Source organism: Malassezia japonica, chromosome 9 (genome assembly GCF_029542785.1).
Source record: "Malassezia japonica chromosome 9, complete sequence".
Classification (NCBI taxonomy): Eukaryota; Fungi; Basidiomycota; class Malasseziomycetes; order Malasseziales; family Malasseziaceae; genus Malassezia; species Malassezia japonica.
In genome coordinates this window covers 101,455-127,487 of record NC_083378.1, presented here as the reverse complement: position 1 = coordinate 127,487, position 26,033 = coordinate 101,455, and the positions used below count along the sequence as shown (strand labels likewise).

Here is a 26,033-nt window from a genome sequence, read left to right as displayed (position 1 = left end):
GTCGGCCGGAGACGGGCATTGGGAATTATGCCCCTGTACCTCCCTCGCCAGCTTCCCCAGCTGCATGGTGTCGGGGAATGAGCCGGCGGCCGTTTGAGCTACCTCGCACACCCTCGCCCGGCTACGTGCTGCATGAGAAGCAGACAGGAACGCCGGGCTCGACGCACAGCGCCTATGTGCCGCCCGAGAACAGCCAGCGCGTGACGATCGGGCGCGCGGTGCGCCAACTGCTGGGAAGCATCACCGCCTCGCCCTTCCCATGGCGCGCCGACCAGGATGCGGAGCGCTCGCTGCAGATCCTGCTGGAAGAGAGCGATCACGAAATTGCGATCGTGGTGTACGAGTGCCTCTGTGTCATTGAGCTCTTTGAAATTGTACGTGGCGCGACTTATGCAGCCTTCGATGGACGCGCAGCACGCCGTGGCCCAGCTGCATCGACTCTTGTGCCTGGTGCGCGTGCTCGATGCGTGCCTGGTGCGGTACTGGGCATCGGCAGAGATCGCGCCGCTCGCCGACGGCCTCGCGGCGCGCCTCTTGGAGACCGCCCTGGCGCTCATGCAGCCGCTGCTGCGCCACGAAATAAGCGCGCTGCCGCTCGGCGCGATCGACGCGCCGCACAGCGCACCGATTACTCCGGAAGCCGAGCGCATGCGCGCGTTCTCGTTTGGATGGCGCGATACAGAGTCGCTGCGCGAACGTGAATGCGAATATGCCATGCTCGACGTGAGCGAGGCGGTACAGAGCGACATTGCGAGCACACGCGCCTTTTTTGTGCTGGAGAGCACGCCGATGCCGGCGCCGATCGCTTTTCCGACGCCAGCAGACGCGAGCGACGCGCCTCCGCTCGTCGTCGCCGCCTACCTCTACCGCTCGCTGAGCCGGCTGGTGTACTTTTTGAGCACCACGAACCACGACATGGTCTTTGGGCGCATCCGCACGGCCATCACCCAGGCCCCCGTGACGCACGACGAGCGCCGCACCGCCGCCGAGATCCGCCTGCTGGAATGCGCCAACGTGCACCACCACGACCTGACCAAGCTCCTGCCGTTGATCGGCACGAGCTTAAACGCGCTGGGGAAGCGCCCCTTGTACGCGGTCGTCTGCGTCGCGCTCCGCCGCGCGATCGTCAGGGCGACGGTCTACCATCCGCACGAAACGCCGGCACTCGAGAGCGAGGCATACGCCACGTTCGACGCGCTGTACAGTGCAGCAGACTCGATGCGCAGGCGCTACCTCTTGTGGCCGATGCTCGCCGCACTCTTGTCGCTGTGCCCGATGGCGCACGGCGCACTGCTGCATGTGCGCACGCGGCTCGAGGTACACTCCAAGAAGGCATCGTTCCTCGAGGCGCTGCAGAACCAGCTCACCTCGCCCAAGCTCGGCGTACTCGCCGCGTACTCGCTGGTGGTCTGTGCGCGGCTCCTCTCGTACCGGCCCGGAAAAGAGACGCGCGCTCTTGCCGTGTCGATCGTGTCGCCGGTCGCGACGCGCGCCATGGACTGGGCACGGAACGCGCGGCTGCTTTCGCTGAGCGAGGCGCGCCTGCTGAGCGAGCTCGTAGCGACGCTCGTCTTTTTGGACTGCCACACGGTCGCGATGCAGATCGTGCAGCCGGCCGTGCAGTGCAGCGCAGGCGCCCTCTGCATTATCCACGCACTCTACACCATCGCAAGCCACCGCCGCTGGGACGATCGCCTGTCGACCTATGCGCCCATCTTTCGCGCGCACCTCCGCACGGCCGCGCACGGCCGCGAGCGCCGCATTTGGGTGAGCGCGCTGCACCCCCTCGACGCGTCGCTGGAGCAGGCATTCTTTTACGCGGTGCTCCAGCTGGCGATGCTCGAGCCGCAGATCCTGCTGCAAGGTGAGCAGGGCGAGGACCTGCTTGCTGTGCTCCTGCGCATCCCGCCCGGCGCGACATTTGCGCCGCTGCACCACATCACCGCACGCTTCTTGTATACCCACGCCACCAGCGAGATGGCGCTCGCGCTGCGGCCGTCCGAAGGCGCGCTGATTCAGAGCGCGGCCACGCGCGTCCTCCAAGCGGATTCGTACGCCTCGCTGTGGCACGAAGTCCACGCCATGTCCTACCTGGTGCGCCGCACACGTCCAGGCGCGCTCGATGCGGAGCTGATGCATCATACCTGTCTTGCGGCCACGGTCTACGCACTGTGCATGCTCGACATGCCGGTCCATCGCGCCGCACACGAGCTCGCGCATGCAATCGGCACGCACATCGCCGACCCCTCCCCGCATCTGCCGCTCGTCCAGATCTTTCGCACGCTGCCGCGGCTCGCGCCGCCCGAGGTCACCGCCGAGCACGTCTGTGCATCGGTACGGCACACGCCTGCGGCGCGCGTCGCATGGAATGCGGTCCTGGTCGTCTGGCAGCCGTTCGTCCGTCAGAGCGGCAACGAACGCGCAATGCGCCTCTATGCCCGCTTCCTCGCGACGACCGCCGACGCGGAGTGCACGGCGATCGTGCCGCCGCTTGCGACGCTCGTCTTGCGTGGCGACGCCGCAGCGCGCGACACGGCCGCGATCCTCCTCGCCAAAATCCCTTCGAAGCTCGTCTTGCTCACGGCGCAGCGCGTGCGCGAGACTAGCATTCCGGACACACGCGCAGCCGCAGGCTTGTGGCTCGCGATGCTCGAAGTGATCGCGGCACGCTCTGACCTCCCGGCCAGCGCCGAGCTCGCGGATATGCTCGCACAGTGCGCAGAACGCGCAGCACCGGCGACGCACCCCGAGGCACGCGTAGCAGTGTGCCGCATCGTGCTCGTGCTCTGTGCGGACGAAGCAGCGACTGCGCGGGGCGCACTCGCCTTGCGCATCCTGCCGTGGACCGATGCGCCGCAGGCAAGCGTCCGCCGCGCCGCAGTCCAGGCGCTCGTCCCTCTGACGCACGGCACCATTGTCGTGAATGACGCCATGGACGAGTCGCATGCGGACGCCCTGCGCCGCCGTATCGCCCTCTATGTCCACGGCCTGCTGCGTGCCGTGCGCCGCTCGGACGACGCGACGGATGCCGAGACTGCGATCAAGGCACTGACGCAAATCCTGCGCACGCACCCCACTTATATCCAGACCGAGGCGCCGGCGCTGGTTCTGCGCGCCCACCCCGCCGAGCGTGCGGCGCTGCTGCACGCATGTGCGGCCATCTGGCCCGTGATTCCCGCCGAAGCGGGCAAGCACGAACCGCTCATTTCCCACGACGTGGCACACGCGCTGGTGTGCGCATGCACGAGCCAGGCGCCTGCGCTAGAAGAGGCGCTGGCGGGGGTCGTCGACGACGAGTGTGCGCTGGTGTGCAGCCTGCTTGGCACGGAGATCGAGTCGTGCACGAGCGAGGATCTGCTGCTGCGCAGCAACTCGACGCGGCTCTCGGTCGCGACGGCCTACCTGCGCCGCTTTTCGTATTCGGACATTCGCATCATTATTACGCAAATCGTTGGGCACATTGCCGCGCTCCCGACGGTGCTGAACGCGGAAACGGAGCAAGGGCGTGTGTGGCTCTTGGCTACGACTGACTGGGTGATTGGGCAGCTGAGCGTCACGGCGTCCGGCACGACCAATCTCGTGCGCCGCGTCTGCGCCGCGGTGCGCGCGCATACGGCACGTCACTTTTCGAGCCGCACTGCGCCGTACCGTGCGCTGGCTGCGCTCATGATGCTGCGTGTGCTCGGTCCTGCACTCGCGACGCCCGAGTCGATCGGCGTCAAGCTGCCTGAGCGCGCGACGCTCCGCCGCGAGCTCGTGCTCCTAAGCAAGGTCCTCCTCGCACTCGCACAAGGCGGTTTTCCCAAGCACCGCGACGCGCACCTTACTGCCTTGAATCCACACCTGAAAGGGCCCCAGCGCGATCTCATCGCGGTGCTCGACAAGCTCTGTGATCCAGACGAAGGCATGGCTCTGCCGGTGGTCCACCGCCCGCCGCTGGCGGACCGCGCGTATCTATACACATGCCTTGCCGAGCATGCCGAGGCGATTGTGCAGCGCCACCCGGGCCTCGCGAACGACGTGCACCGTACGCTGGCGGTCCTTCCGCCGCCTTCGCGCGAGCTGCGCCTGCAGCGTGCACTGCACTCGGACGCGACAAGTGCATACGAGACGCTGATGCGCGCGCACAGCGGGCGCGACACGTCTGCCTTGCATCGCATCGTGTACGAAACGCACATCGACGGCCGTCGCATCGTGAGCTTTGTTGCTGCGCGCCTCCCGGTCAGTCGCACGGACCTTGCGCTGCTGGCGTACCACACGCTGCACATCCTCGGATCGGGTGGCCCGTGCGACATGCTGCTCGACATGTCACTCGCGACGAGCGCCAACCTACCGCCGATGCAGTGGGTGGTGTACATGCTCTCGGTTGTCCCCCGCGCCGTGCTCGCCCAGGCACGCTCACTTGTGGTTCTCAATGCGAGCACGCCCTTGCGCCAGTTCCTCCGGGCTTGGACCGAGCTCGAGTGGCCGGGGCGTGTCGTCTTTGCGACGTCTCTTGCCGAAGTCTCGCCGCTCGCGCCGGCTGATGCGCTGCCGTCGGCGACCTATGCTTTGCTGCAGTGCCCGCCAGAGCACGAGTGGTCCGTGTCGCTGCACGATGGCCGCCTCGCGCCGATCATGGCGACGCTCAAGGTGTGCGACTCGCATCTCGTCATCACGTCGACGCAGCCCGTTTCTCTCGGCAAGCTGAGTGGCCGAACGTGCGATATCATTGCACTGAGCGGCGTATACGTCATGGTCGAAGGCTCCGTGCTTGTCCTGGATGAAAAGGCGTGCACGCTGTACGTGGGCTCGTCCGAGGCCCCGCGCATCGGCGATGTCGTGCGTGCGGCCCAAGCGCGGCGCGGTGTCGTGCTCGGCGCACCGCTGCGCTCGCCGCCGCGCTCGCCGAAGGCCGTGCTGCACGGCGCGGCGCTCTGGCACACGGCCGCCGAGCAAGTATCGGCTCGCTCTGCTGCCGCGGCGCTGCTGCGTGCGGCCGGCGGCGAAAACGGGATCTTGCCGGCGTACACGTTGCCACATGCGATGCCGGCGCCGCCCGTGCCGAGCGCAGCGTACGCGTATGCGATGATTCTCACGACGCTCGACCTGTGTGCGGCGTGCGGCAGCGACGCGTGTGTTGCGCTGACCTATGTCGCGCCGCTACTGGCACGCGTAAACCATGCACCGCACGTCGACCTGCGCGCGCTCTTTACCTCGGCGCTGATGGTCTGGGCGGCGATTCCGACGCTCCGTGCAACGCTTTCGACCGGTTTCTGGGCGCCGCTGCAGTACGCGCCGGATCTGTACAATGGTCTTTTGGATGCGTGCTTAGACGTGACGCCGATGCAGAGCGCGTCGAGTATGCTGCATGCCGTACTCGACGCGCTCGGCGCGGTCAACGCGCCGCCGCTGCACATGCTTCTCCTCCGCCGCATCCAGCAGTCGCTCCAAGAGCCGCTGCCGGTGTGGCGCAAGGTCGACGTGCTCGTGCACCTCTTGGCCGTGCAGATCCTCACGCCCGGCACGCCAGTGCAGCCGCATTTGCCTTCGCTCCTTTGCTTTATCCTGCTCCTTGCGCACCGCATGCCGTTCTTGAACGAAGGCATCGCACGCACCGCGCACAATACCCTTTACGTGCTGCAGCGCGAGACCAAAAGCACCGCCTACGCCCTTCTTTTGCCGAAGCTCGCCGCGTCGATCGCCGAGGGCGAGGGCGACCACGACCACGCCACAGTCAACGACACGGCCGGCACGGCGCTGACGGCAGTGGCGTGCGAGATCCTTGCACTGGCCGCACCGGAGAGCGAGCCGGAGCTCGTGCGCCTGGTCGCCGACTATGCGGCGCGCGGCGGCGTGCAGGCACAGGCTTTCCGCGTGCTCAGCTCGCTGCACGGCGCGGGTGTCGCCGAGGCGCACCTCGCCGTGCAGGCGCTCGCCGAGGTGCATCGCCCGGCCGTTGCAGGCGCAGCCGCACTGTGCAGCGCGTCGCTGATGGAGTGCATTCCCCACATGGTCCCTGCGCTGTTCTGGGCGGGGCTCGCGATGGTACAGTCGGGCGACAAGTCGCTGGCAATCCCCGGCTTGTACCTCGCCCAAACCGCGGCCGAGCGTCTGCCGGCGCGCGATGCTGATACACTGCTCTCGACGCGCCGCACGAGCGAGGCGTACGCGCTTGATGCGGCGTACGGCGTCAACGCCGACCGCGACCTGGGCTTTGCCTTGGCCACGGTGCTCTACCGCCCCCTCACCGCGCCGGGCACGGCCCGTATCACGCAAAAGCTGCTTGTCCGGCTGCTGATGCTCTTTGCGTCGCCTGACGGCAGCGTTGACAGTCGCCAGACGGGTATCCTACTCTTGCTGTGCCTGTCGGACCCTACGAATGCATCGTCCTACGTGCAGGCCGCGCGGCTCGCGCCGAGCGTCGCCGAGGCGTGGCGTGCCGCGCCGCAGCTGCCGTCGGGCAGCGCCGCGCTGCTGGCCGTGGGCCTCGCGGCAGCGCTCCTACGGTACGTGCCGTCCCCCACGCTGCATCCCCTCTGTGCCTATTTGGTGCGCGCGGGCGAGGCCAACGTCGCCTGTGCCGCTCTCCTCCAAGGGCCGCTCGCCGTGTACTGGGCCGGGGAAGACGCCGTATCGATCCCCGCACTGCGCACGCTGCAGCGCCAGAGCTCCAATGCGCCTGGTGCCAGCGCACAGCTCCTTTCGCAGCTGGGCTTCCCCGCCCTGATGCCGCACGCCGCGCCGGACGCTCCAGCGGCTTCCGCCGCGTGGCTCCGCCGCCTCGTGGCGCTTCTGTAGTTCGCTCCACATGAAAAGTGCGCCCTTTTTGCCGTCGCGCGACCTGCCAAGCGTGGGGCGTGCGACGGACGCCGCGTCGATCCGCCACGGACAGGCATCCATTCGGCAGGCCTATGGACTGGAAGAGTGCGCAGAGCGCTGGGTGTGGGACGGCGAACGCGTTGTAGGCGAGGGCGACGACGCCTTCGAGACGAGCTGCGTCCAGACCTGGCTCCGCGCCGTGATCCAGTGGGCATGCCGTGAAGGCGAGAGCGAGATGGTGGACGAGAGCGCGACGATGCTAGTGCGTCTTGCAGGACAGTCGGCGGCTGGCGCGCGCGAGTGTATTTATCGCTTTTTCTTCGGGGCCGAGCAGCCCCAAGAGGCCGAGGCGGCGGCCGCGTCGGTGCGTCTGCGCGACATTGCGCTCACGGACGATGCGCTGGGTGGCCGCACATGGGGCGCGGCACCGTACTTGGCGCGGCGCCTCATGCTGCGCTACGAAAAAGACGCGCCGCAGTCCATCCTCGAGCTCGGCGCTGGCACCGGCCTTGCGGGCCTCGCGCTCGAGGCGTACCTCGCTGCGCAAGGGCGCCGAGCATCGGTCGTGCTTACGGACCACCACGCCGTGGTCCTCGGCAATCTGCGGTACAATGCCGAGCTGAACCGCTCGGCAGCGGACGTCGCGCAGCTCGACTGGCAGCAAGTCTTTCGCGACGTGACGCACGACGAGCAAGAATACGCATCCACCGCGCAGACGCTCCCAGAAGCGAATGCGGCACAGGCAGAAGCGTTCTCCAAGGTCCCGAGCGATGCACAGTTTGACGCGATCCTCGCCGCGGACTGCGTGTACGATCCGGCGCACGCCGCGTGGATCCGCGCGGTGGCGCTACGGCACCTCGCGCGCACCGCGGTGGGGTGCACGCCCGAGCTACATATCCTCTGCCCCCTGCGGCCGACACACGGCGCTGAGATGCAGTCGATCTACGATACCTTTTCCGCCCCCCCGCTCGTGATCCAGAGCGAAGAAAATCTCGACGGCTTCGATGATTTTGGCCCTGTCACCATGCGGCAAAAGACGCCGCAGGCCATGCAAGGCCAGCCTGTCGCTTTTCGGCATTTCGTCATAGCGTATACATAACTACTCGAGCGCCGGCGCGCGCTCGTTCCATACCACCGACATGGGCCCTTGTCTCTGCTCCACAGCCGTGCGCGTCGCCTCGGCGACCGCCTCGCCATCCTCGAAGCGCGACAGCAAGACGAACGGCGCGCGGTGCGACGCAGGCTCCGCCGCGTCGAACGCGTGCCGCCGCGTCGTGCCCGGCGCAGAGTCCAGCGCATGGTCCTGGACGGTGACGAGCTGGGGCTGCGTCTCGCTCTCGCTCGGCGCAGTCAGCGCGGGTGCCGTCTTGGCATTCGCATCGACAGGCAACATATCACTGCGTTAGTCCGGCGACCTACCTGTTCAGCCCACGCAGGATCGCATCAATCTGCTGCGCCGGAAAGAGGATCGGGTCCAGCTCCGACTGCGGCGCACCGGAATTCTCGCCGAGGAGCGGCGTCTCTTCGGTGGTCTACATTAGCACGCACACGTACCTCGCCCGCGGACGGCACAGGCGCTTTGCGGCCGCGGCCCAAGCAGCAGCCGAACAGGGCCCGCACCGCGCTGGCCATGGTGGCGATTGCTTATGTCATATATAGTGGCTCGTGCGGGGCTATTGGGCGGCGTCGCGCGCTTCGCACGCGGCTTGGAGGTGCGGCTCGACCTGGGTAAGTATAGGCACGTACGACGTGGTCGTTTTTCAGCTGGTTGCCAAGTGTGAGCCATCCCGGGCGCACATTGTGCTGGCGCCCAAAGAGCTCGACCTTGCGGCCGCCCGGGCACATTTTTTCGATCATGTCGTAGAGCTCGTCGGGTTTGCGCGACGTATCGCGGACCGGGGCGACGATCACATCGTTGCCAAGGCCCGCGTGCATCCATTCTGGAAGAGGTATGTGCGTGCCAGGGGGTGGTGCGTCGACAGGCGCCATCCCCTTGCGCTTGAGGCCGACAAAGCAGTGCTCCTTGGTGTGGTTGAGCCAGTGGCCGGTGCGCCCCGTGCGGATGAGGCGCTGCATCTGGTTGATCTTGACCCAGATCAGCTCGTCAATACGGACATAGCCCCAGTGCTTGAGCAACTGGCGCCCCAGCTCCATTGCGCGCCCCGTCACCCAGAGAAAGAGCAGGCCCTCTTCCTGGAGGTCGGGCAGAGGAAGGGCGTACATATTCTCGTCCGAGAGCGTGCCGTACGGCAACGACATGTGGATGTCCCACGGGGGATCGGCGACCACCACGTCAAACTTGCCGAGCGTCGACAAAGGAAAGGTGCACACGTCGCACGAGATCCACTGCGCAGGCAGGCGGGGCTGCGCGGCATGCCATTCCTGCGCGTGCAGCCACGCCTCGAGGCCGGCTTGGCGCAGGACGCGCACCGGCTCTTCGATCGCGGCGTGCTCTGCGTACTTGGACGCGGCGTCGTACGGCACCGCGCTCGTGCACTCCCATGCAAAGGGCACCTGCGGCGGGCGGAGGTCGATCTCGAAATGGAGAAACTGGGTCAGGCCAACTACCTACCTTGCACGTCGCCTTTCGATGGCACGCATTCAGGTAGCCGCAGTGCCCAAGTGCGGGATTCGTATGGGGATAAAAGACAGGGCGGAAATGAAGCTGCGTCAGGCGCAGCACGTACCAGAGGACAAGGCTCTGCCGAGCCGGGCGCCGCCTCGCACGCCTCGCGCGTAATGTGCGCGCAGTGCCCCTGGAACCGATTGTCGGTGCTGTGGAACTGGGTGAGTGCGGTAGCGTACCAGCTCGGCAAGCAGGCGCTCCTTGCCCGTGGGCCGGTGCAGGTACCGCGCGGCGAGCACCGCCGCAGCGCTCCGGTCCTCCATCGTGTGGAGGCGGAGAGGTGGAGGGTTCTGTTTTGCTCGCCATGGCGACGCAAGAGGGAGCACTGCGCCAGCAGTGTGGCGACGCGACGCGCGCCTTTCTGCAGAAAGAGTACATGACGAGCCTGTTGATGATAGAGAGGGGCGTCGAGCTTGCGTGCGCGGATTCCCGGCAAGGCATTACGCACGACGTCGTGCTCCTAGAGCGTCTTCTGGTCCTGCGTTACACTGCGATGGTCACCGTGTATACCAATAGCTCTGTGCGCGAGCGTGTGATGAATTCGCTCGAGCACACTCCCGAGAGCCCTGAGGATGCGCATGCGCGCGCGCACGCCGTGCTCCAGGTGCTCCAGGCGCCGGCGGGCGCTCTGTATACCATGCTGTGGTACGCCAGCCTCGACGTGCTGCACGGCACGCCGAATCCTCCGTACCCCCACACACTCGACCCGTCCGAGGAGCTTACGCCGCTGATCTTGCGTGTGCCGGGTGCGCTGCTTACGTCGGCGATTCTCGCGGCGTTGCGTCTCGATACGTACGCGTCCAAAGGCCCAGCGTACGCCCGTGGCGACGCCGAAACGTCTGCGCGGGCGACGTGTGCGCGCCAGACGTGTGAGTGGTACTTTTCCGCGCTGCTTACGCCCGACGGCCAGGAGGTGTCCAAGGCCGGCGGGACGTACGAGCGCGTGCTCCGAATCTATACGCTCCAGGTGCTCGGCGTGCACCTCCAGGACTGGAACTATGCACACGACTTTGTCGGCTACAGCAGCCTGCCCGAGGACGCCAAGCTGGTACGTTGCGCCACTCACCCAGGCGCTCTTTGGCGAGATCGATGCGATGCGCCAAGAGATTGACGCACGTGCCAAGCGCGAGCGCGAGGCCCTCCAAGAGGCTCGCGCGCAGTACGAAGAAGAAAAGAAGCGGCGCGCGCAGGCCGCGCACGACGAGGCGCACAAGGCGCCTGCGCCGAGCGTCGTGCCTACCGACGAGCCTGCGCCGGCTCCTGCGCCTGTGGAGCAGGATAGCGCACCGACGGCTCTACCCCCTCCCCCCGCGCGCCCCAGCGGCGCGTCGCTGCAGCGCACGCCGAGCATCCGCCGCAAGGGGCGCACGGCCCGTGCGAGTGCCGAGGACGACGCGGCGAGCCACGCGGCGACGCGCGAGCACCTCCAGACCTTTTTGGCGCGCCGTCCGACCGAGGAGCCTGCCGAAGTTCCCCGCGGCCTGTCGTACGGCCACGTCCGCCACATGCTCTTTTCGTACGTGACGCGTAAGCGCGTCCTTATTCTTCTACTGGCGCTAGCTACACTCGCGGGCGCACTCGCCCCCCGCGCCGCCTCTTCACGGCGTCCCTCGCTCCAGTCCTGGCCACGTGTGGCCATCCAGCGCCTTTGGGATACGCTGCGCATGTACGTATTCTCGCTGCAGGCGCCGACTAACACCATCAGGGGAACGCAGGTCACGTACTTGTAACAACCGCGCGCTCCTTGCGCCTTCGACACGCGTAGGTAAGCAAATAATGTGGCTATGCCAAATCGCCGCACGGCATTCCATGCATCCTGGCGTGTTTTGTGTAATATTACGTAAAATATCTGCGTGCATGCGCAGGGTACCTGGACCGCATGCCAGAGCGCGAGCGACAGGGCTGCGGTAGAATCTGCAGCGCACATAGCTTGAATTGCACCGCGCGTTTCGCCCTGCGACGCGGCAGTGATTGGCGTGTCAGCTGAGGGCAGGCAGATCTCGGCTTCTTCAGCTATACACTTCCGTGAGCCTCTCTTTGTTCGGCTCTTGGTAGCCATGTACCGTGTAGAGGCAGTGCGGTTTCTGGTAGGTGGCCTAGCTGCGTGAGCATATGCTAACACAACACAGCCGCTCGTGATGATGTCCCGTCTTCTTTTCGCGGGACCGGTCGGGGCCGTGGACGCGTTGCAAGCAAGCTCTGCGGGTACGCCGAGCGTCACCTTGTCCCGTCGTGATGATCATACCATTGAACAGGCAGGCTTGCCGTGGCGTAATGGCGTGGCATTTGTCGCTGCCGTTGGTGTCGTTCTTGTGGTGGTGCTAATCCTCGGCACGATTATGCAGTTTGCCAACCCTCCACGGCTTGAAGCGCATCATACGGCCTTCCCTACGGCAGGCCCCGCATCCATGCCGCAACGTATGCGGTCCCAGCGCCGTACTTCGCAGGCGCTGCGGCCTCCGAGCGGTCGCCACCAGATCGCCTCGTCGCCGTCCCAAATCGGACTGCTAGACCAAGCCCAGCCCCAGCCGCTAACCTCACGCCGCGCCCGGAAAGAGGGGCGCGTGTCGCGCCAGCTCCCCGCTCCGCCGCCCCAGCATCTCTTGGGCAACGAGCCGTCGCCGTACATGGAGATCCAGATGCCACCCGTGGCCCGCGGGCAGCCTGTGCAAAGCGGTTATCAAGACTATACCACGGGCCAGTACAGGCACGGTCCTCCTCGCGCCCTTCCCGCTCCCCCTACAGTGGACTGGTCGGGCGGTAAAACGGACGTCTACAGTGCGCCGTACGGCGACTATTCCCAGGCATATGGCACCCACTACGCCGAAATGTCGCCGTTTGAGTCGCACGAAGCGCTCACGCAAAGCTCGACGAAGGCCACGCCGCGGTCTTCGCGGGGGTATGTCGCAGTCCACGAGCCGTCGAGCAACATGTCGGCGACGCAAAACTACTCGGATTATGCCTACCCTCTGGACCCCTACTATGAGCAGGAGCCCCAATACCAAGACCCACACCGCCAGTTGATGCACAAGTCATCGACCCGGTCACGGAACTCGCAGCTTTCGCGGAACGGCAGCCAGCTGTCCCGCGTCGACAGTATCGGTGCTGGTGACTACCGTCGGCATAGTCGGAAACTTCCGCAGCCCCCCAACGGCAAGCGGATGACCACGGCCGAGCGCATCCAGGCGCTGCGCACGGCGAAGCAGGACGTGTCCTTTACCGCTGAGCCCCGCATGACGCGCAAGTCGCGTGATCTTCCGGAACCCCCGATGGACGACCACGACCTCTACGCGATGGATGCCATGCAGTATCCGGTCCGCGACGAACACCGGTACACGAGCCACTATGGCAGCCACAACAATATGTGGTCCTCTGGTCAGAATGAACAGACCTACTACCGCTACAACCCGATCTAGCTAGCCCACTAAACCATGGCCGAGCCACGGACCTTCTACTCATTATCCAGCAAACACAGCGGACTAGACAATGGCGACGCGCAATATATAGGCACGACCTTTGTAAATGAATTGTATTGCGCCCTTTTAAAGTCACATGTTCGCCACGCCACGTTGGTGTGGAGGGGGAAACACACGGCCGTCATCGTCGATACGCCGTGGAGCATGTCGCTGATCAAGTCACTTTGGAGTGACTTGTGTGTGCCGCCTTCGGAATCGAAATCAATACCGTGCAGCGATACATCCGCTAATACTTCTAGTTTGGAATCGCTGACACAGAACCAGAGCAAGCTGGTGACATGGCGCGTTCATCGGAGTACAAGAAGACGGATCGGTAGGTGGTAGGGCGGGCACTGACGCAGATTTCCTTGCAGAGCTCCCTGAGGAACTAGCCATTTATACCCTATCCCTTCTCCCTGGCCACCTCGATGTGCTCGAAGCGTCCTATGTCTGTAAACGCTGGTATCGCCTCGCATCACACTCGGGCGTCTGGCGCGCCTTGTTTTACACCCAGCCTGGGTGGGGGCTGCGGACGGAACTGCTTGCGCCCGCCAGTTCGGATGCACCAATATTTACCAAACATCTGCCAACCTACCCCCTGCAAAATACGCACTGGAAGTCGTTCTACATGGCGCGATGGGAGCTGGAGCGGCGATGGTATTCGACCAGATCCCGACCACTGGGCCCTGACGGACAAGCGCCGTTCCGCCCGCGCATCTCGCGGTTCCGTGGACACAAAGACAGCGTGTACTGCTGCTGCGTCGACCGCGAACTCCACCCGGGGCAGGCAAGCTACCTTATTACAGGCTCGCGCGATAATACGATCAAGGTGTGGAACAGCGGGACGGGCGCATGCATGTCGACCATGGGAGGGCATAACGGAAGTGTCCTATGTCTAAAACACGAGCCTGGCTTTCTTGTGAGCGGCAGCTCGGATACGACCGCTCGTATATGGTACCCGTCCCAGAGGGGCAATGGGTCGCTCTATGAGCCTGGCCCTGTCCTGCGCGGCCACAAGGCAGGCGTGCTGAGCGTCGCGTTTGACGCCAAGTACATTGTCACGGCCAGCCGAGATACCACATTGCGGGTGTGGGTCCGTGCGACGGGTGAGCTGCTGCACATCTACGACACGCACTCCGCATCGGTCAATGCATGCAGCCTGCACAACGGGATCGTGGCCAGTGGTGCGGGCGACGGTAGCCTGCATCTCTGGTCCGCTGCGACCGGCGAGACGTGCCAGACGATCTCTGGGCCCCGCTGCGGCATTGCCTCGTTGGTGCTCACCCCCCAGTGGCTCTTGACCGGCAGCAGCGACTCTGCGATCCGTTTCTGGAACACGGAAACTGGCGTGTGTCTTGCAACATTCCGGGCCCACGAAAAACTGGTCCGTACGATTGCGTACGAGGCTGCGCGAAAACTACTCGTCAGCGGCGGCTGGGACCGCAAAACGCGCCTATGGGATGTGGAGCCCCTCCTGGATTCCCTTGACGAGGAGACGCCCGCGAACCCTCACATGACCCTGGAGCTGGGTGTACAGCAAGCGCGCGTGTTTGACGTATGTCTCGATACCACGCGGGTTATTTCAGCCTGCGAGGACAACACGCTATGGATCACAGACTATGGAGGCCAGGGGCTCGCGACGCACATCTTTGCGTGACGGTGCTTGGCACGGCCATGGCGCCGCGCAGTCCAATCGATCTTCGCCACTACGGGCCTTCTCCACATCTGCACGGGGATACGAATGCATCGCGCTCCAGAAACTAGGGGAAATAGTTTAATTTCATTGGCTCTATGTGGAGTGAACTGCAGCCAGATGCAGCCGGCCGAGTGCCAACGGTGACCACCGTAAGGAGCGCCTCGGAGCAAGGCTGCTCTGCTCTTGCCCCCGCCGTCTGCACTGCTTGCACTGCTTTAGTTTTTGTAGTCACGGTGCTCTGGACCTCGACTTCCTTCTACCATGTCGTCACGCGTAAGTGAGGGGGCTCCCAAGCCGCCACCCAAGTCGCGAAAAGAGCGCAGCGGCTTTTTGGCCAAGATGGGCCGCTCCGACGGCCGCAAGAACAAGCACCGCATCTCGCAGTACGTCGAGCCGGTGGTCCAGGGAGAAGAAGATGACAGCGCAAACACAAACAGACTCGATATCATCGACCAGCTGGACATCTCGGGCGTGCATGGCGCAAGCTGTACGTATCCTGACTCACACAGTATTCCATCACGATTCGCCTTACGATGCGTGTTCGCCCCGCAGCAACCTGACCAACAACCGCGCGGCTCCGATCCGTGCTTTCGATCCCTCCGTGGACCCGGTGACCAACCAGTTGCTCAACTCGCACCAACGTGGCGGCCGCACCGTCGAGCCTGCCTCGTCCCAGTACCGCGGACACCGCGCGCAAGCCAGCGCTCCTGCCGACCCCTATAATAACAGCGCCGCGCTTGCGTCAACGACCTCGATCGGCCTCGAGTCTCAGAGCGAAGCCGCGAATCCCAACGCCGAGTTCTTTGGTGTGGCTGCTGAGCCTTGGCAAGATTTTGCCACACCCAGCCACGCCGACAGGCGCGCGTACCGCGATAACGAGACGCCCAGCGGCCGTACCAGCCGGAGCAGCACGTTTGCGGACATGGAGACGTACCTGCGTGGCAATACCCGCCCCAACCCCAGTGTGCCCCCGAAAGAGAACCGCGCCACGCGGTTCGAGGACGTTGTGTACAAGGACGAAGAGCCTCAAGAATACACGCCCCGCAAGTCCCGAGGCGCACCCACGCAGCGCTCCAAGAGTCTCATCGGCCGCCTGCGCCGCCTGCGCGTCGAGCCGGACGAGGCCGATCGGCCGGATGAGGAGCTGCGCCGTAACAGCACGGTCCACGGCCGGAGTCAGACGCGGACGCAGGCCGCGGGCCTCTCGTCGCCGAGCACTGGCCTTCCGCCGCCGGTTACCAACAGCACGCTGCCCACGACGCAGCAGCCCGAGCTGTACCAATCTTCTCACGCGGCCCGGAGCCCCGTGAGTCCCAGCGAGACGAACGGCAGTGTGACGCCCCGCATGCGCCGCCCGGTCTACGCCGGCTCAGCCACGACCCAATACACGACCGATGCGGCGGACTATGAGATCCCGTCGCGGTCGCGCAACCGGCGGAACATGATGTCGCCCCCCGCGCTGCCGCCCAAGGCGGACGCCTACGAGGACGCGGCGCCTCATACGGACTACACCGAGGTCGTGCCTGATGCCGAAGACGGAAAGGCAAACTTGGGCCGGTCCAAGTCGTTCTTCGCCCGTCTTGCCTCTTCCAGCCGTGCTCGTGTGATTTAGTGTCCTATCCTCTCCTGCCAAGCGCCTTTCCCCACACGGAAAAAAAGACGCATTCGTTCTGTTTCATGTACCTATAGAAAGTGTAGCATAGGTAACGAAGCACACAAGAATGGGCTAGAAAACGAATTGCATTTGGATAGCAGACAGCTATCGGTTCTATGCAAAAATAGCTAGCCTTGCGGCAAGGGGCAATTTACGCCTTGGCCTTCTGGGCCTTGAGCACACCGTCGAGCTTGGTGGCGAGCATGATGTTGCCCTTCACCTTGAGCTTGCCGGACATGAAGGCCTTCTGGCCGTTGAGCTTGCCGTCGGCAAGGTCAGCGAAGGCTGTGGTTAGTCCAGGAATTTCGTCGAATACGTACTCTCGTCGGCGAGGTTGATGATGCAGTCAGCCTTGCCCTTGGCCTTGCCCTCGTAGATCGAGACCTCCTTCTTGAGGTCGATGGTCTGGACGAGCTCCTTGCCACCCGAGTTCTTCACGTGGAACTCGAAGACGGCGTTGGTCTAAACGGTTAGCACCCAAGCAGAGGGGAAAACAACATACCTTCTTCTGGAGGTCCTTCTTCTCAGCGTCCGACATGCCGTTGATGCCATCGGCGATCTGCTTGAAGTACTGGGTCGACTTGAACTCGCTCATTATGAAATTGATTAGGTAGAAGGTAAGCTTCTGGGGAACCGGAACCCCTTATGTACTTGCGCGGGGGACGCTGCGAATGCGGGGAGGCTGCCAGCAGAACCGGAACTTGGGCCAATCAAAGCCCTCCGTTTGGAACTCACTCAGCACCAGAATCGGCAATCCAGAGAAACGCCGGCTTTACGCATCCCGCCCGGCCCGACTCGGCCCCGCACCGCCTCCGCCTCCACATGCACGCTACTCCACACAGATTCGCTTCGGAGAATTAAGACAGGCTATATCGCGAGAGTCTATGTAGCAGGCTGAATACACAAAAAAAAGAAGGTTGAATCTTTGGCCGGGCATGTTGAATGTATACACAGTAGGAGCCAGTGTGTATAGCTCAGGATTTACAAGTAATCCACAAGCACAGGCGAGAGGCTGAACGATTCCGGCAGCGCCAGCGTCGGTGCCTCGCTCTCGCTAATCTTGTTGGAGAGGATCGGTGCGGTGCGCTTGGGGGGTTGGGGCTTGATGTCCAAGGTAGAGAGGGGAGCGCTCGTATCCTTGGCGCTCTTTTCCGGCGAGGCGCGGTCAAAGTCAAGGTCCAAGAGCCACGAGTCGTCGCCAAAGCCCAGCGAAAGACGCTTGCTGTCGCCGGTCGCGTCCGGCGCAGGGGCCGCCGAGAGGGGGGCGACGGTGCGCGGCACGGGTTGCGGCTTGGGGCCCACCGGGCGCGGCACGGGCTGCTCCGTGGGGGCAGCGACGCGCTGCATGGGCTGCTCCTTCGACACGGCGCTCTCCTCGTCGTCGTGCAGCGTGTCGAGCGCCGGCGTGGGCATCTCGGGCACTTGCGGAGGAAGCGCGCTGCCCTGGAACTGGTTCATGCTGTAGCGCTTCGACGACGAAGGCGGCGGCGCACCGCGCTCGCGCACGCTCGACGGCTTGGACAGGTTCGAGGTCGAGGGCGCCATGGACGTAGGCACCGTCGACTGCGATCCCTGGCTGAACATGGAGCCGTGCGAGTCGCTCAGGCGCGAGTTGCTCGACTGCGAGTAGCGCTGGCTGTTACGCGCCGACCTCGGCGTCGCCGGCTCGTGGTTGCCGATAAAGTCGGGGTAGACGGCGTCGCTGCTGTCGTCGTGCGCCGTCGCAAAACTGTCGGCCGTGGTGCGGCCCGACATGTACGATGCGCGGTTCGGCGCCGCGAGGTCCTCGTCCGAGAGCTTGTGCGTGGGGATTGGAGCATGGTTCAGAGGCGGGCGCGACGGCGCCGCCTCCATCGTCTCGGGGAGCTCAAATGCACCGACGCTGCGGCTGCGGCGGCGCGAACGCAGGATGGATTCGCGGCGGCGCTCCTCAAACTGCGAAGGCATCGGCTCCTCCTTGCTGCCGTTCGGCAGGATGCCGCTCGCGGCATTGTGCGAGAGCGTCGGCGGCTGCTCCGGAATCGGCGGGTTCGCCTGGCCGAACTTCTTAAAGAGGCCAAAGAAGGCGCCTTTGGGCGCCTTGTCGCCGCGGCGCTTGGTCCAGCTAGACACGCGTTCGTTCTGCGCCTTGTTCTGCGCATAGTATGCGCTCGGCTCGCGCGGCGCCGAGTACGTCGGCGAGGGCATGTCCGGCGACGGGGCGCGGTCCATGTTGGACGCCATGTTGCGCACGCGGCCCTGGAGCTCGGGCGAGGCGGGTGTCTGGGGATCAGTGGCATTGTTGTCCCCCGACGGCACAAACGCCAGCGGCAGCGGGTCCAGCATGCCGTTGAACATGGCCGCACGCGGCGGCTGGTTCGCCGACTCCTCGACGCGGTCCTGCGAGGCGGAGCGCATCGGGAACTTGCTGCGCAGGCGGTCGCGGAAGGTGGTCTTGGGCTTGGCGGGTGCCTCGACCTCGGGCTCGACCGGCGTCGCGACCGGCTCTGCCTCGGCCATGCGAGGCATCGGCGGCACGTCGGTGGAGCGCTTTGTGCGCGGGGGAATCACTTTTTTGAAGAAGCGACTCGCGGTGTTCTTGATCGACTTTTCCGGCTGGGGCGGAGAGATGTCGCGGTCCTCCTCGATGCCATAGAGCGCGCCAGGCATGGAGGGCGTGGGGAATGATGCTTCAGGCGAGGCCACTCCCTCGGTTTCCGGCGTACCGGGGTAGCCACGCTGCGTGCGTGTGGCCCGGCGCACCGGCACCTCGACCTCTTCTTCAGGAGAAGAGCGCGATTCCGGCTGCGCCGACGCGGGCTCGTGGTCCTGGTCGTAGAGGTGAGGCTCGTAGGCGTGCTCATCAGGGTGCGTGTACTGCGCCTCGTGCGGCGTGTAGTTTGCATACTCATTTTCGGCATGGGTCTCGACCTCGCGCGGGTACTCGTTGTATGCGTTCTGGTCGTGCTCGTAGCCGGCATGCTCGTACTGCTCCGGGTACGCATGCTGATGGTATGCGTCGTACTGTTCTTGGGTGTACTGCTCCTGAGCATATTGGTCGTGGGCGTACGGGTTCTCCTCGTACGGGTGCTCCTCGTACTGCTCCGTCGGCACTTCTGCCGGGGCGACGCGCTGGACGGTGGCGAGGGGCTGTTGGCGCGGCGCCTCCTGACGAGGCGCCTGCGCATGCTCCAGCTCCGAGTCCGAGTCCGAGTCGAGCTCGGCGGCGTCGATGTTGAGGAACTGCGCCTGACCAGCAGCGATCGGAGCGTTGAGGTCCGACGCCGGCTCCCAGGGAAAGGCGATGTTGAGGTGTTTCAGAGGGGGCACGGCCGTGCTGTCGAGGCTTCGCTCAAAGGCCATATTGCCGGTCTTGTGCGGTATTCCTGCCGTGAAAAAAGAGTGGAAGGTCCAAGGACGAGGCTTGGGATCTGGCAGGAGTCTTGGTGCGTGGTCGGTAGGGAACCTCCGGATCGGATGAGCTTGTCAAATATCCAGGCGCACGTCCATAGTCAGATGCGCACGGTGGATTCTTCCCGGACTTGAATTTTCTACTACAGCAAATTAAGCGTGTGGAAGGGCGTCAGGGATTATTTCAGCCAACCCGTGGCTGCGTTTACTGCAAGGTGGCGCCTCCCCTCACAGCCGGGCTGCATCTCCACATCATAAGGGCTTAGTCATCCGACCCTCCCAGCGCGGCCATGACACGGAGCAAGATGGTGGAGCCGAGGGAGGCGGGACGTGCGAGGGCGTCGTGGTCGTGCAGCGCGAGTTGGGTCGCAATTGCACACACGGTGCTCGGATATAGTGCGTTTGCTGCTGCTCTGGTCGTGTGCCTTGCATTGCACTACCACCGCGTCGTGAAGAACCATGTCGCGGGCTGGCCGGACGAATACTGGCCGTCGGTCAGTGCTACGATTGGCGACTGGTTCCCGGAGCGCAACTTGTTCCAGGTGCTGGTTGCGGTGACGTCTGGGCCACGCTTTGCGCTTGTGGGACTTTGCGGACTGCTGGCCGCACTCCAGGGCCGGCCGAAACGCGCCGCGTTCCTGCTGGTCGTTGGCATCCTGCGCACGTTTTCATGCGGTGGGTGGATCTTTGTCACATCGTCGGACCATGCGCTGCTGCACGATGTTACCATGGGGCTGTACATTGGCCTCACGCCGATCTGGATGGCGGCGTGCTTCCTCTCGCTGGCGCCGGCGCCGGACTCGAAGCACGCCGAGGCACACCAGCTGGCGCAGCGCGTGCGCACCTATGCCGCGATCGCTTTCTATTCGTGCACGCCTTTCATGGTGCGCCTGTACCTGCGGCACCGCCGCGATAATGTCAAGGGGGCCTACACCGACTATGCCATGTTCGAGTGGCTGCTCGTGGTATTTGATGTGCTATTTGACATGGGCAGCGTCTGGGACCTGAAACGCTTTACGGTCAAGATTTCGTACGATGATACGCCCGCCGCCGAAAAGGAGGCGCCGCCCCCGGCCCCCGAGACCCCGGTGTGGGTGTCGGTCGTGTCGCGGACATACCTCGCGTGCACGGCATGGTCGTCCATGTCGTGCCTCATCTCTTTGATTTTCTACTTTAGTGTGTCGAACATGGCCGCCGAAGGTCTCGAGCTGCTCGTGCTTGCGCAGTCGATCGGCCTGTTTGTCGTCAGCTTCACGCCCGTCCGGCGGTGGCTGGTGAAAGGAAGCGAGGTCGAGACGCTGCCGCCCTACCAGCAGGCCGTGCTGTGGCTCGTGTCCTTTACGACGATCGCGACGTACTGCATGGGCGACGACCTGACGCGCCTCGTCGTGAACGCCGGGTGCAGCGCGCTGCTTGCCGTGATCAGCGCGCTGGACTGGGCAACAGCGTGGCAGGCCGGCCGCATGGACGAGTCTGCGACGATCTGGCTCATGGGCTTCTTGATGCTCGTCGTGGCGCGCTACTGGAACCATGCCAACTCGCCGCTGTGGCCGTTCCTCGACGCGTCGAACGGCGGGCAGCATGTGCCCGGCCTGGTGCTGGGCCTGCTGAGCCTCGTGCCCGTCGTGCGGCAGTCTCCTCCCGCTGCGCCGGTGCGCCGCCGGCCCGAGGCGATTCCGTACGGCGGCGTGCGCTTTGCGATTTCTGCGCTCGCGCTCGGTGCGTGGCTGTGCACGATGCAGACACTCCTCTCGGATTCCGGCACGGTGATTGCCTGGGGCTGGACCGGGTACCCCGTGCGTGGCCCCCGCGCGGTCGAGCATGGCGTGCTGGTCATTCTTGCGTTTGCAGGCGGCACACTCGCGGCGTTGTACCGCCCTCGGCTCGGGACGGCGCCGCTGACGGTGGTGCTCTATGGCGTCGGGACCGCCGTCCTGTTTTACTGCGACAACTGGCTTGGATTCCTGGGCGGCCTGGCGGTTGCCTTTACGCTGCCGACCATGGGCCTGCCGCTACTGCAGGCCGCGCTGAGCCACGATCCGTTTGCGATGCTCTTTTCGGTGTGGACGATTTATACCACGCTGGCGTTCCTCGGTGTGCTTACCGTTGCGTACGCCTTCTTGCCGGGCGCGTACATTATGCGTGAGCACACCGGTGCCGTGCTCCTGCTGCAGTACGTGCTTGTGGCGGCCGGCCTCGGCAATGCGCGCAGCGCGCACGTCGCCGAGCGCCTCGCGGTGCAGGCGTCGACGTACCGCTGTGCGTTCCGCAAGGCGGCGTGCGCGCTGCTCGCGGCACTCGTGGTGCTTGCGAGCGTCGTGCCGTTTTGGCGGCACGTTCCGCCGCGTGCGATTGTGCCGCACTATCCCGAACACAAGGTGCTCACCGCCGGGATCTGGACGGTGCACTTTGGCTTTGACCAGCTGATGCGCGACAGCACGCGGCGCATGACCTCTATCCTGAAAGAGCTCAAGATGGACGTGATTGGGCTGCTCGAGACGGATCTGCACCGGCCTGCGTTTGCGAACCGCGACCTGACGCAGTACCTCGCGCAGGAGCTAGGCATGTACGCGGACCTCGGCCCGAGCCCCAAGAAGCACACCTGGGGCGCAGTGCTCTTGTCCAAGTTCCCGATCATTAACAGCACGCACCACCTGCTCCCCTCGCCACACGGCGAGCTTGCGCCGGCGGTGTCGGCGTACCTTGACGTATTCGGCACGCCGGTCCACGTCATTGTGTCGCACAATGGCCAGGAAGAAGACGTGCTGGACCGCGAGCTGCAGACGAAGGAGATTGCGCGCATCCTGCGTGAGTCGTACCCTCGTCCGGCCCTCTTTTTGGGGTACGTCGTGACGCAACCCCACGCGCGCCGCCCCGCGCCGTACGAGATTCTGTTCTATGATGGGGGGCTGATGGATGTCGACCAGGAGGACTTTGACCGCTGGTGCCAGTACCTCGGCTACCGTGCGGTGGAGCGCGTCGGCTACGCGCGCGTCTCGCGCTACACGGTGACAGACACGGAGCTGCAGACCTTCAAGGTGCACATTCCCGAGTACACCGTGCCGCCGAACCGCGACCTGCGCCCCCAGCGCGTGCCGTACAATGAGCCCCCGGACGAGCCGTGGGCGTACCCCACCTCTCTCATCAAGCCCAACGGGTGGCTGAACGCGATGCACATGTACGGCCCCCGGCTCTATCCGCAGTACTTTCGCAAGGTAGAAGTGTAACTACGGAGAAGTTTTTTCCCGGCCCGCGCGGCGTGCGCGCTGCTGCGCGCGGTGCGCCGCCCGCTTTTGGTTGCGTTTGACGGTGCCGACGCCGCGGTACGACTCTGCGCCCACCGCCTTGATCTTGAGCGGGGCACGGTCGGGGTGCGCGGCGGCGACCACGCGCTCGGCCGCGCCCTTGGTATCCGGCCCGCCGGTAGGCATCTGGGCCATGGCCTGCTTGTGCGCCTCGTTCGCACGCTTGATCGCCGCGGCGAGCGGCGAGCGGATCTTGGCGAGGTTCGCCGACTCGCTGTACTCTTCGTACGGCGCACCGCGCGGCGCGTGGGGACTCGTCGTCGGCACGACGTGCAGGTCGATCGCCGTCGACGGGCGCGAGCCGAGCAGGCGCTCCATGTTGCGCTGCAGCTCGGTCTGGAGCGGCTTGCCCTGTGGTTAGTCCGTTCACAAGCGGCGTTCAGGCAAGGTGTTTTAACCAGAAGTGTCTTCAAGACTAATCGTATGCGCATCCTTACGCCGAGCGGACGTACCTCGTTACTCATCTCCTCCTCGAGCGCCTTGAGGCGCAGAATCGCCTCGGCACGCGGCAGACTCACGCGGAACTTGTCCGCGAGCGAGCGGACGGTCCACTCGCTGGGCGACTCGGTGTGCAGGCGCCACATGTCGTCGCGCACCGACTGGTGCACCGGCGGCGGGGGGCGGAACGAGGGGTTCAATGGGAACGGCGTGTTCGCGACCCAGTGCGGCCCTTTTTGGGGCGTGGGATAGCGGTATTGCTCGCCCTCGTTGCGCACCCACTCTTTAAACGGCGGGAGCGGCCGGCGCGACAGGCGCCGGCGCCCGCTATTCCGGTCGTTCTTGCGCTCTTGCGCACGCGCAGGCACGCTCGTGCTCAGCGCGCGGCGCACCACCCGGGGCGCGAGCGTCGGAAGCATGAAGACAAACGGAAAGCACGTGACGCGAGCCGCCATGGGCCAGGCTCAGAGCCAGGGCCGTGCGGGGGAGGTGCGCATTGCCGCGCAGCAGCGTGTCCACGTAGACATAGGGCGCGAGCGTGCCGCGTACACGATCGAGGCGGAGGTCGAGGTGCCGCCCGGAAAGGCGGCGCGCTGGCCCCTCTTGCGCATCGAGCACGTTGCGCTGGTGAGCGCGAAAGGAGCCACGGTCCTCCGCGAGGGAGGCGACCTGCTGCTGGTGACGGAGCGCAGCGACGAGACACGCAGGATCCCGATCGCGCTCTACTTTACTTGTGCGCTGTGGGCGCGCGACGGGCGCCCGCCGAGTGTCGTGCGCCTTCCGGTGCTGCGCAGCGTGCAGAACTGGGTGACGTGCACCTTTCACGGGTACGACCGCGTGGCGGTCGCGGCGGATCCCCCGCTCGACACGCCGCAGGAGCGCGCGGATGGCATAGAAGCGCCGTTCGCCGCGACGAGCGTCCTCGCGCTCGAGTGGGCGACAGAGCGCCAAGACACCGCCCCGGTCGCCGCGCCGCGGGCCAAGGTGGCGTGCGCGATGCACATGGCCTACGAGCAGCTCTGGGCGCAGCGCGCGTTTGTGCCGAGCGCCGTGATGGACTTTGCGGCGGAGGTCGTGCTCGACGATCCGCACTGCGTCGCGCTCGCAAGGCAGGGCGCGCTCACGGTCGAGATCGACGCCATGGGCCAGGCCCTGCACTGGGACTGGCTCGAGCTCGAGAGCGACCCGATGCGCGTCTCGCTCCAGCGCGAGGTGCATGCGGAGGCCGCGGCAATCCCGGGCGCGCTGCAGCGCGTCGACGCGATGCCCGCCTTTTCGCTCGCCGAGGCGCCGATCGGCAGCCGCACGCTCGATCTGCTCGTCGACGTCGGCGCGGTGTGCGGGTTGTTTGGCGCGGACGCCGACGCGCCGCTCGCATTCACCGTGCACGGCCGCTGCCACCTCGCACTCGATACGCCACGCGAGGATGGCGTGCCCCGCGCCGTGACACTGCCGATGGTGCGTGTGCCGTGCGCCGCGACGCACGCCGTGACCTACGCACTACACCAGGCGACGACGCCGACGCCCTCGCCGTTCCAGCTGGAAGTCGTCGCGCCGCGGCCCGCCGATGCGCTCTCGCTCCCGGTGGACGAGGGGTGCCTCGTCGAGCTCGACGGCGCAGCAGCGTGCATCGTGGCCTATACACGCGGCACGCCGCGCGCGACGCAGCCGATGCCGGTGCACTCGTCGGTGTGCTTCTCGTCGATGCACCACAAGGTGTGGCCCGGTGACGGGCACCTTATGCACCACATCCTCCTGCAGCTGCACGGGCCGGTGCAGCGCGCACACCAGACCATCCTCCTCTATCCGCTGAGCATACTCGACGGGGGGGGCATGAGCGATCTGCAGGCGTACGTCAACGGCCACAGCGTCAGTGCCTCGCTCGAAGCACAGGTCCAGACGTCGGTCGATGCACAGGAAACGGAGCCTGCGCCGGTCCTCGCCGCCGTCTCGCTGCACCTGCCGGCGGCGGCGGTGCGTGGCCTCAAGGCACAGCTCGAGCTGACGTACCTCACGCCTTGGGCACCCAGCGCCTCGTTCGAGGTGGTGTGCCCGACGCCGCCGACGCGCGTCCCGGTGTCGATGCTCCAGGTGCACGGCACACAGCGCGGCGTGCCGCGCGTCCTCGGCGACGTCGCGGCGCACGTATCGTACACGCAAGACGCACTCCTCACGACCCTCGCACAACGGCGCGCACGGCCCCACACCGTGGCGTTTGCGCTGCAGAGCGCCCCGTCCGAGGCCGCCGTCGAGGGCCGCGACCGGCGCATCTATGCGGCGATGTTGTGCGCCGTGATTCCGGTGATTTTTGCACTCTACTTGCACGAGCGCCGCATGCGTCACCTCGACACACACGTCCAGGCGCTCGCCATGGCACTCGACGTGGACCTGGCCGACGGGCACTGGGCGCCGGTGCAGCATGCGTGGCGCGAAGCCGCCGCAGCGGGGCACCATGTCTACGACGCGGCCGCCGCCGCACTCGAACACACGCCGTCCAATCTATGGGGCGAGACGGCGGCACTCGCACCGATTTCACGTTCGTATCTTCCGTCATGGCTCGCTCGCTACGTCCACGCGCCGGCCGCGTGGGTGCGGTGGGTGTGGCAGTATCTACACTATTCTTGGTACTCGACATAGTTCTGGGTTAGTTTTTTTTTGTACACGTACC

The 26,033-nt window shown here is 65.3% G+C and overlaps 13 protein-coding genes across 13 annotated transcripts; 8 read left to right on the top strand and 5 right to left on the bottom strand.

Moving 5' to 3' along the window:
* Positions 1-77: 77 nt before the first annotated feature.
* Positions 78-6,780, top strand: IRA2 (Ras GTPase activating protein ira2; the record flags this gene model as incomplete). Its single annotated transcript, XM_060268074.1, has 2 exons — positions 78-374; positions 397-6,780. The coding sequence occupies 2 exons, from the start codon at positions 78-80 to the stop codon at positions 6,778-6,780; spliced, it is 6,681 nt and encodes a 2,226-aa protein (XP_060124057.1).
* Positions 6,781-6,790: 10 nt separating this feature from the next.
* Positions 6,791-7,900, top strand: MJAP1_004154 (uncharacterized protein; the record flags this gene model as incomplete). Its single annotated transcript, XM_060268073.1, has 1 exon — positions 6,791-7,900. One exon carries the CDS (start codon positions 6,791-6,793, stop codon positions 7,898-7,900), a length of 1,110 nt encoding a protein of 369 aa, XP_060124056.1.
* Positions 7,901-8,433, bottom strand: MJAP1_004153 (uncharacterized protein; the record flags this gene model as incomplete). The annotated part of the gene is made up of 3 exons (XM_060268072.1): positions 7,901-8,198; positions 8,221-8,333; positions 8,356-8,433. 3 exons carry the CDS (start codon positions 8,431-8,433, stop codon positions 7,901-7,903), a joined length of 489 nt encoding a protein of 162 aa, XP_060124055.1.
* A 41-nt stretch (positions 8,434-8,474) lies between these two features.
* IME4 (mRNA (2'-O-methyladenosine-N(6)-)-methyltransferase) lies at positions 8,475-9,690 on the bottom strand (the record flags this gene model as incomplete). The annotated part of the gene is made up of 5 exons (XM_060268071.1): positions 8,475-8,525; positions 8,548-9,351; positions 9,374-9,466; positions 9,489-9,584; positions 9,607-9,690. The coding sequence occupies 5 exons, from the start codon at positions 9,688-9,690 to the stop codon at positions 8,475-8,477; spliced, it is 1,128 nt and encodes a 375-aa protein (XP_060124054.1).
* Positions 9,691-9,731: 41 nt separating this feature from the next.
* MJAP1_004151 (uncharacterized protein) lies at positions 9,732-11,157 on the top strand (the record flags this gene model as incomplete). The annotated part of the gene is made up of 2 exons (XM_060268070.1): positions 9,732-10,475; positions 10,498-11,157. 2 exons carry the CDS (start codon positions 9,732-9,734, stop codon positions 11,155-11,157), a joined length of 1,404 nt encoding a protein of 467 aa, XP_060124053.1.
* Positions 11,158-11,835: 678 nt separating this feature from the next.
* On the top strand, positions 11,836-12,843 carry MJAP1_004150 (uncharacterized protein; the record flags this gene model as incomplete). The annotated part of the gene is made up of 1 exon (XM_060268069.1): positions 11,836-12,843. One exon carries the CDS (start codon positions 11,836-11,838, stop codon positions 12,841-12,843), a length of 1,008 nt encoding a protein of 335 aa, XP_060124052.1.
* Positions 12,844-13,181: 338 nt separating this feature from the next.
* MJAP1_004149 (uncharacterized protein) lies at positions 13,182-14,539 on the top strand (the record flags this gene model as incomplete). The annotated part of the gene is made up of 3 exons (XM_060268068.1): positions 13,182-13,216; positions 13,397-13,401; positions 13,581-14,539. The coding sequence occupies 3 exons, from the start codon at positions 13,182-13,184 to the stop codon at positions 14,537-14,539; spliced, it is 999 nt and encodes a 332-aa protein (XP_060124051.1).
* Positions 14,540-14,839: 300 nt separating this feature from the next.
* Positions 14,840-16,190, top strand: MJAP1_004148 (uncharacterized protein; the record flags this gene model as incomplete). The annotated part of the gene is made up of 2 exons (XM_060268067.1): positions 14,840-15,065; positions 15,088-16,190. The coding sequence occupies 2 exons, from the start codon at positions 14,840-14,842 to the stop codon at positions 16,188-16,190; spliced, it is 1,329 nt and encodes a 442-aa protein (XP_060124050.1).
* Positions 16,191-16,383: 193 nt separating this feature from the next.
* Positions 16,384-16,827, bottom strand: MJAP1_004147 (uncharacterized protein; the record flags this gene model as incomplete). Its single annotated transcript, XM_060268066.1, has 3 exons — positions 16,384-16,517; positions 16,553-16,694; positions 16,735-16,827. The coding sequence occupies 3 exons, from the start codon at positions 16,825-16,827 to the stop codon at positions 16,384-16,386; spliced, it is 369 nt and encodes a 122-aa protein (XP_060124049.1).
* A 386-nt stretch (positions 16,828-17,213) lies between these two features.
* Positions 17,214-19,574, bottom strand: MJAP1_004146 (uncharacterized protein; the record flags this gene model as incomplete). Its single annotated transcript, XM_060268065.1, has 1 exon — positions 17,214-19,574. The coding sequence occupies one exon, from the start codon at positions 19,572-19,574 to the stop codon at positions 17,214-17,216; it is 2,361 nt and encodes a 786-aa protein (XP_060124048.1).
* A 338-nt stretch (positions 19,575-19,912) lies between these two features.
* Positions 19,913-22,849, top strand: CWH43 (the record flags this gene model as incomplete). The annotated part of the gene is made up of 1 exon (XM_060268064.1): positions 19,913-22,849. One exon carries the CDS (start codon positions 19,913-19,915, stop codon positions 22,847-22,849), a length of 2,937 nt encoding a protein of 978 aa, XP_060124047.1.
* Positions 22,850-23,784, bottom strand: MJAP1_004144 (uncharacterized protein; the record flags this gene model as incomplete). Its single annotated transcript, XM_060268063.1, has 2 exons — positions 22,850-23,278; positions 23,380-23,784. The coding sequence occupies 2 exons, from the start codon at positions 23,782-23,784 to the stop codon at positions 22,850-22,852; spliced, it is 834 nt and encodes a 277-aa protein (XP_060124046.1).
* Positions 23,785-23,818: 34 nt separating this feature from the next.
* MJAP1_004143 (uncharacterized protein) lies at positions 23,819-26,002 on the top strand (the record flags this gene model as incomplete). Its single annotated transcript, XM_060268062.1, has 1 exon — positions 23,819-26,002. One exon carries the CDS (start codon positions 23,819-23,821, stop codon positions 26,000-26,002), a length of 2,184 nt encoding a protein of 727 aa, XP_060124045.1.
* Positions 26,003-26,033: the final 31 nt, after the last annotated feature.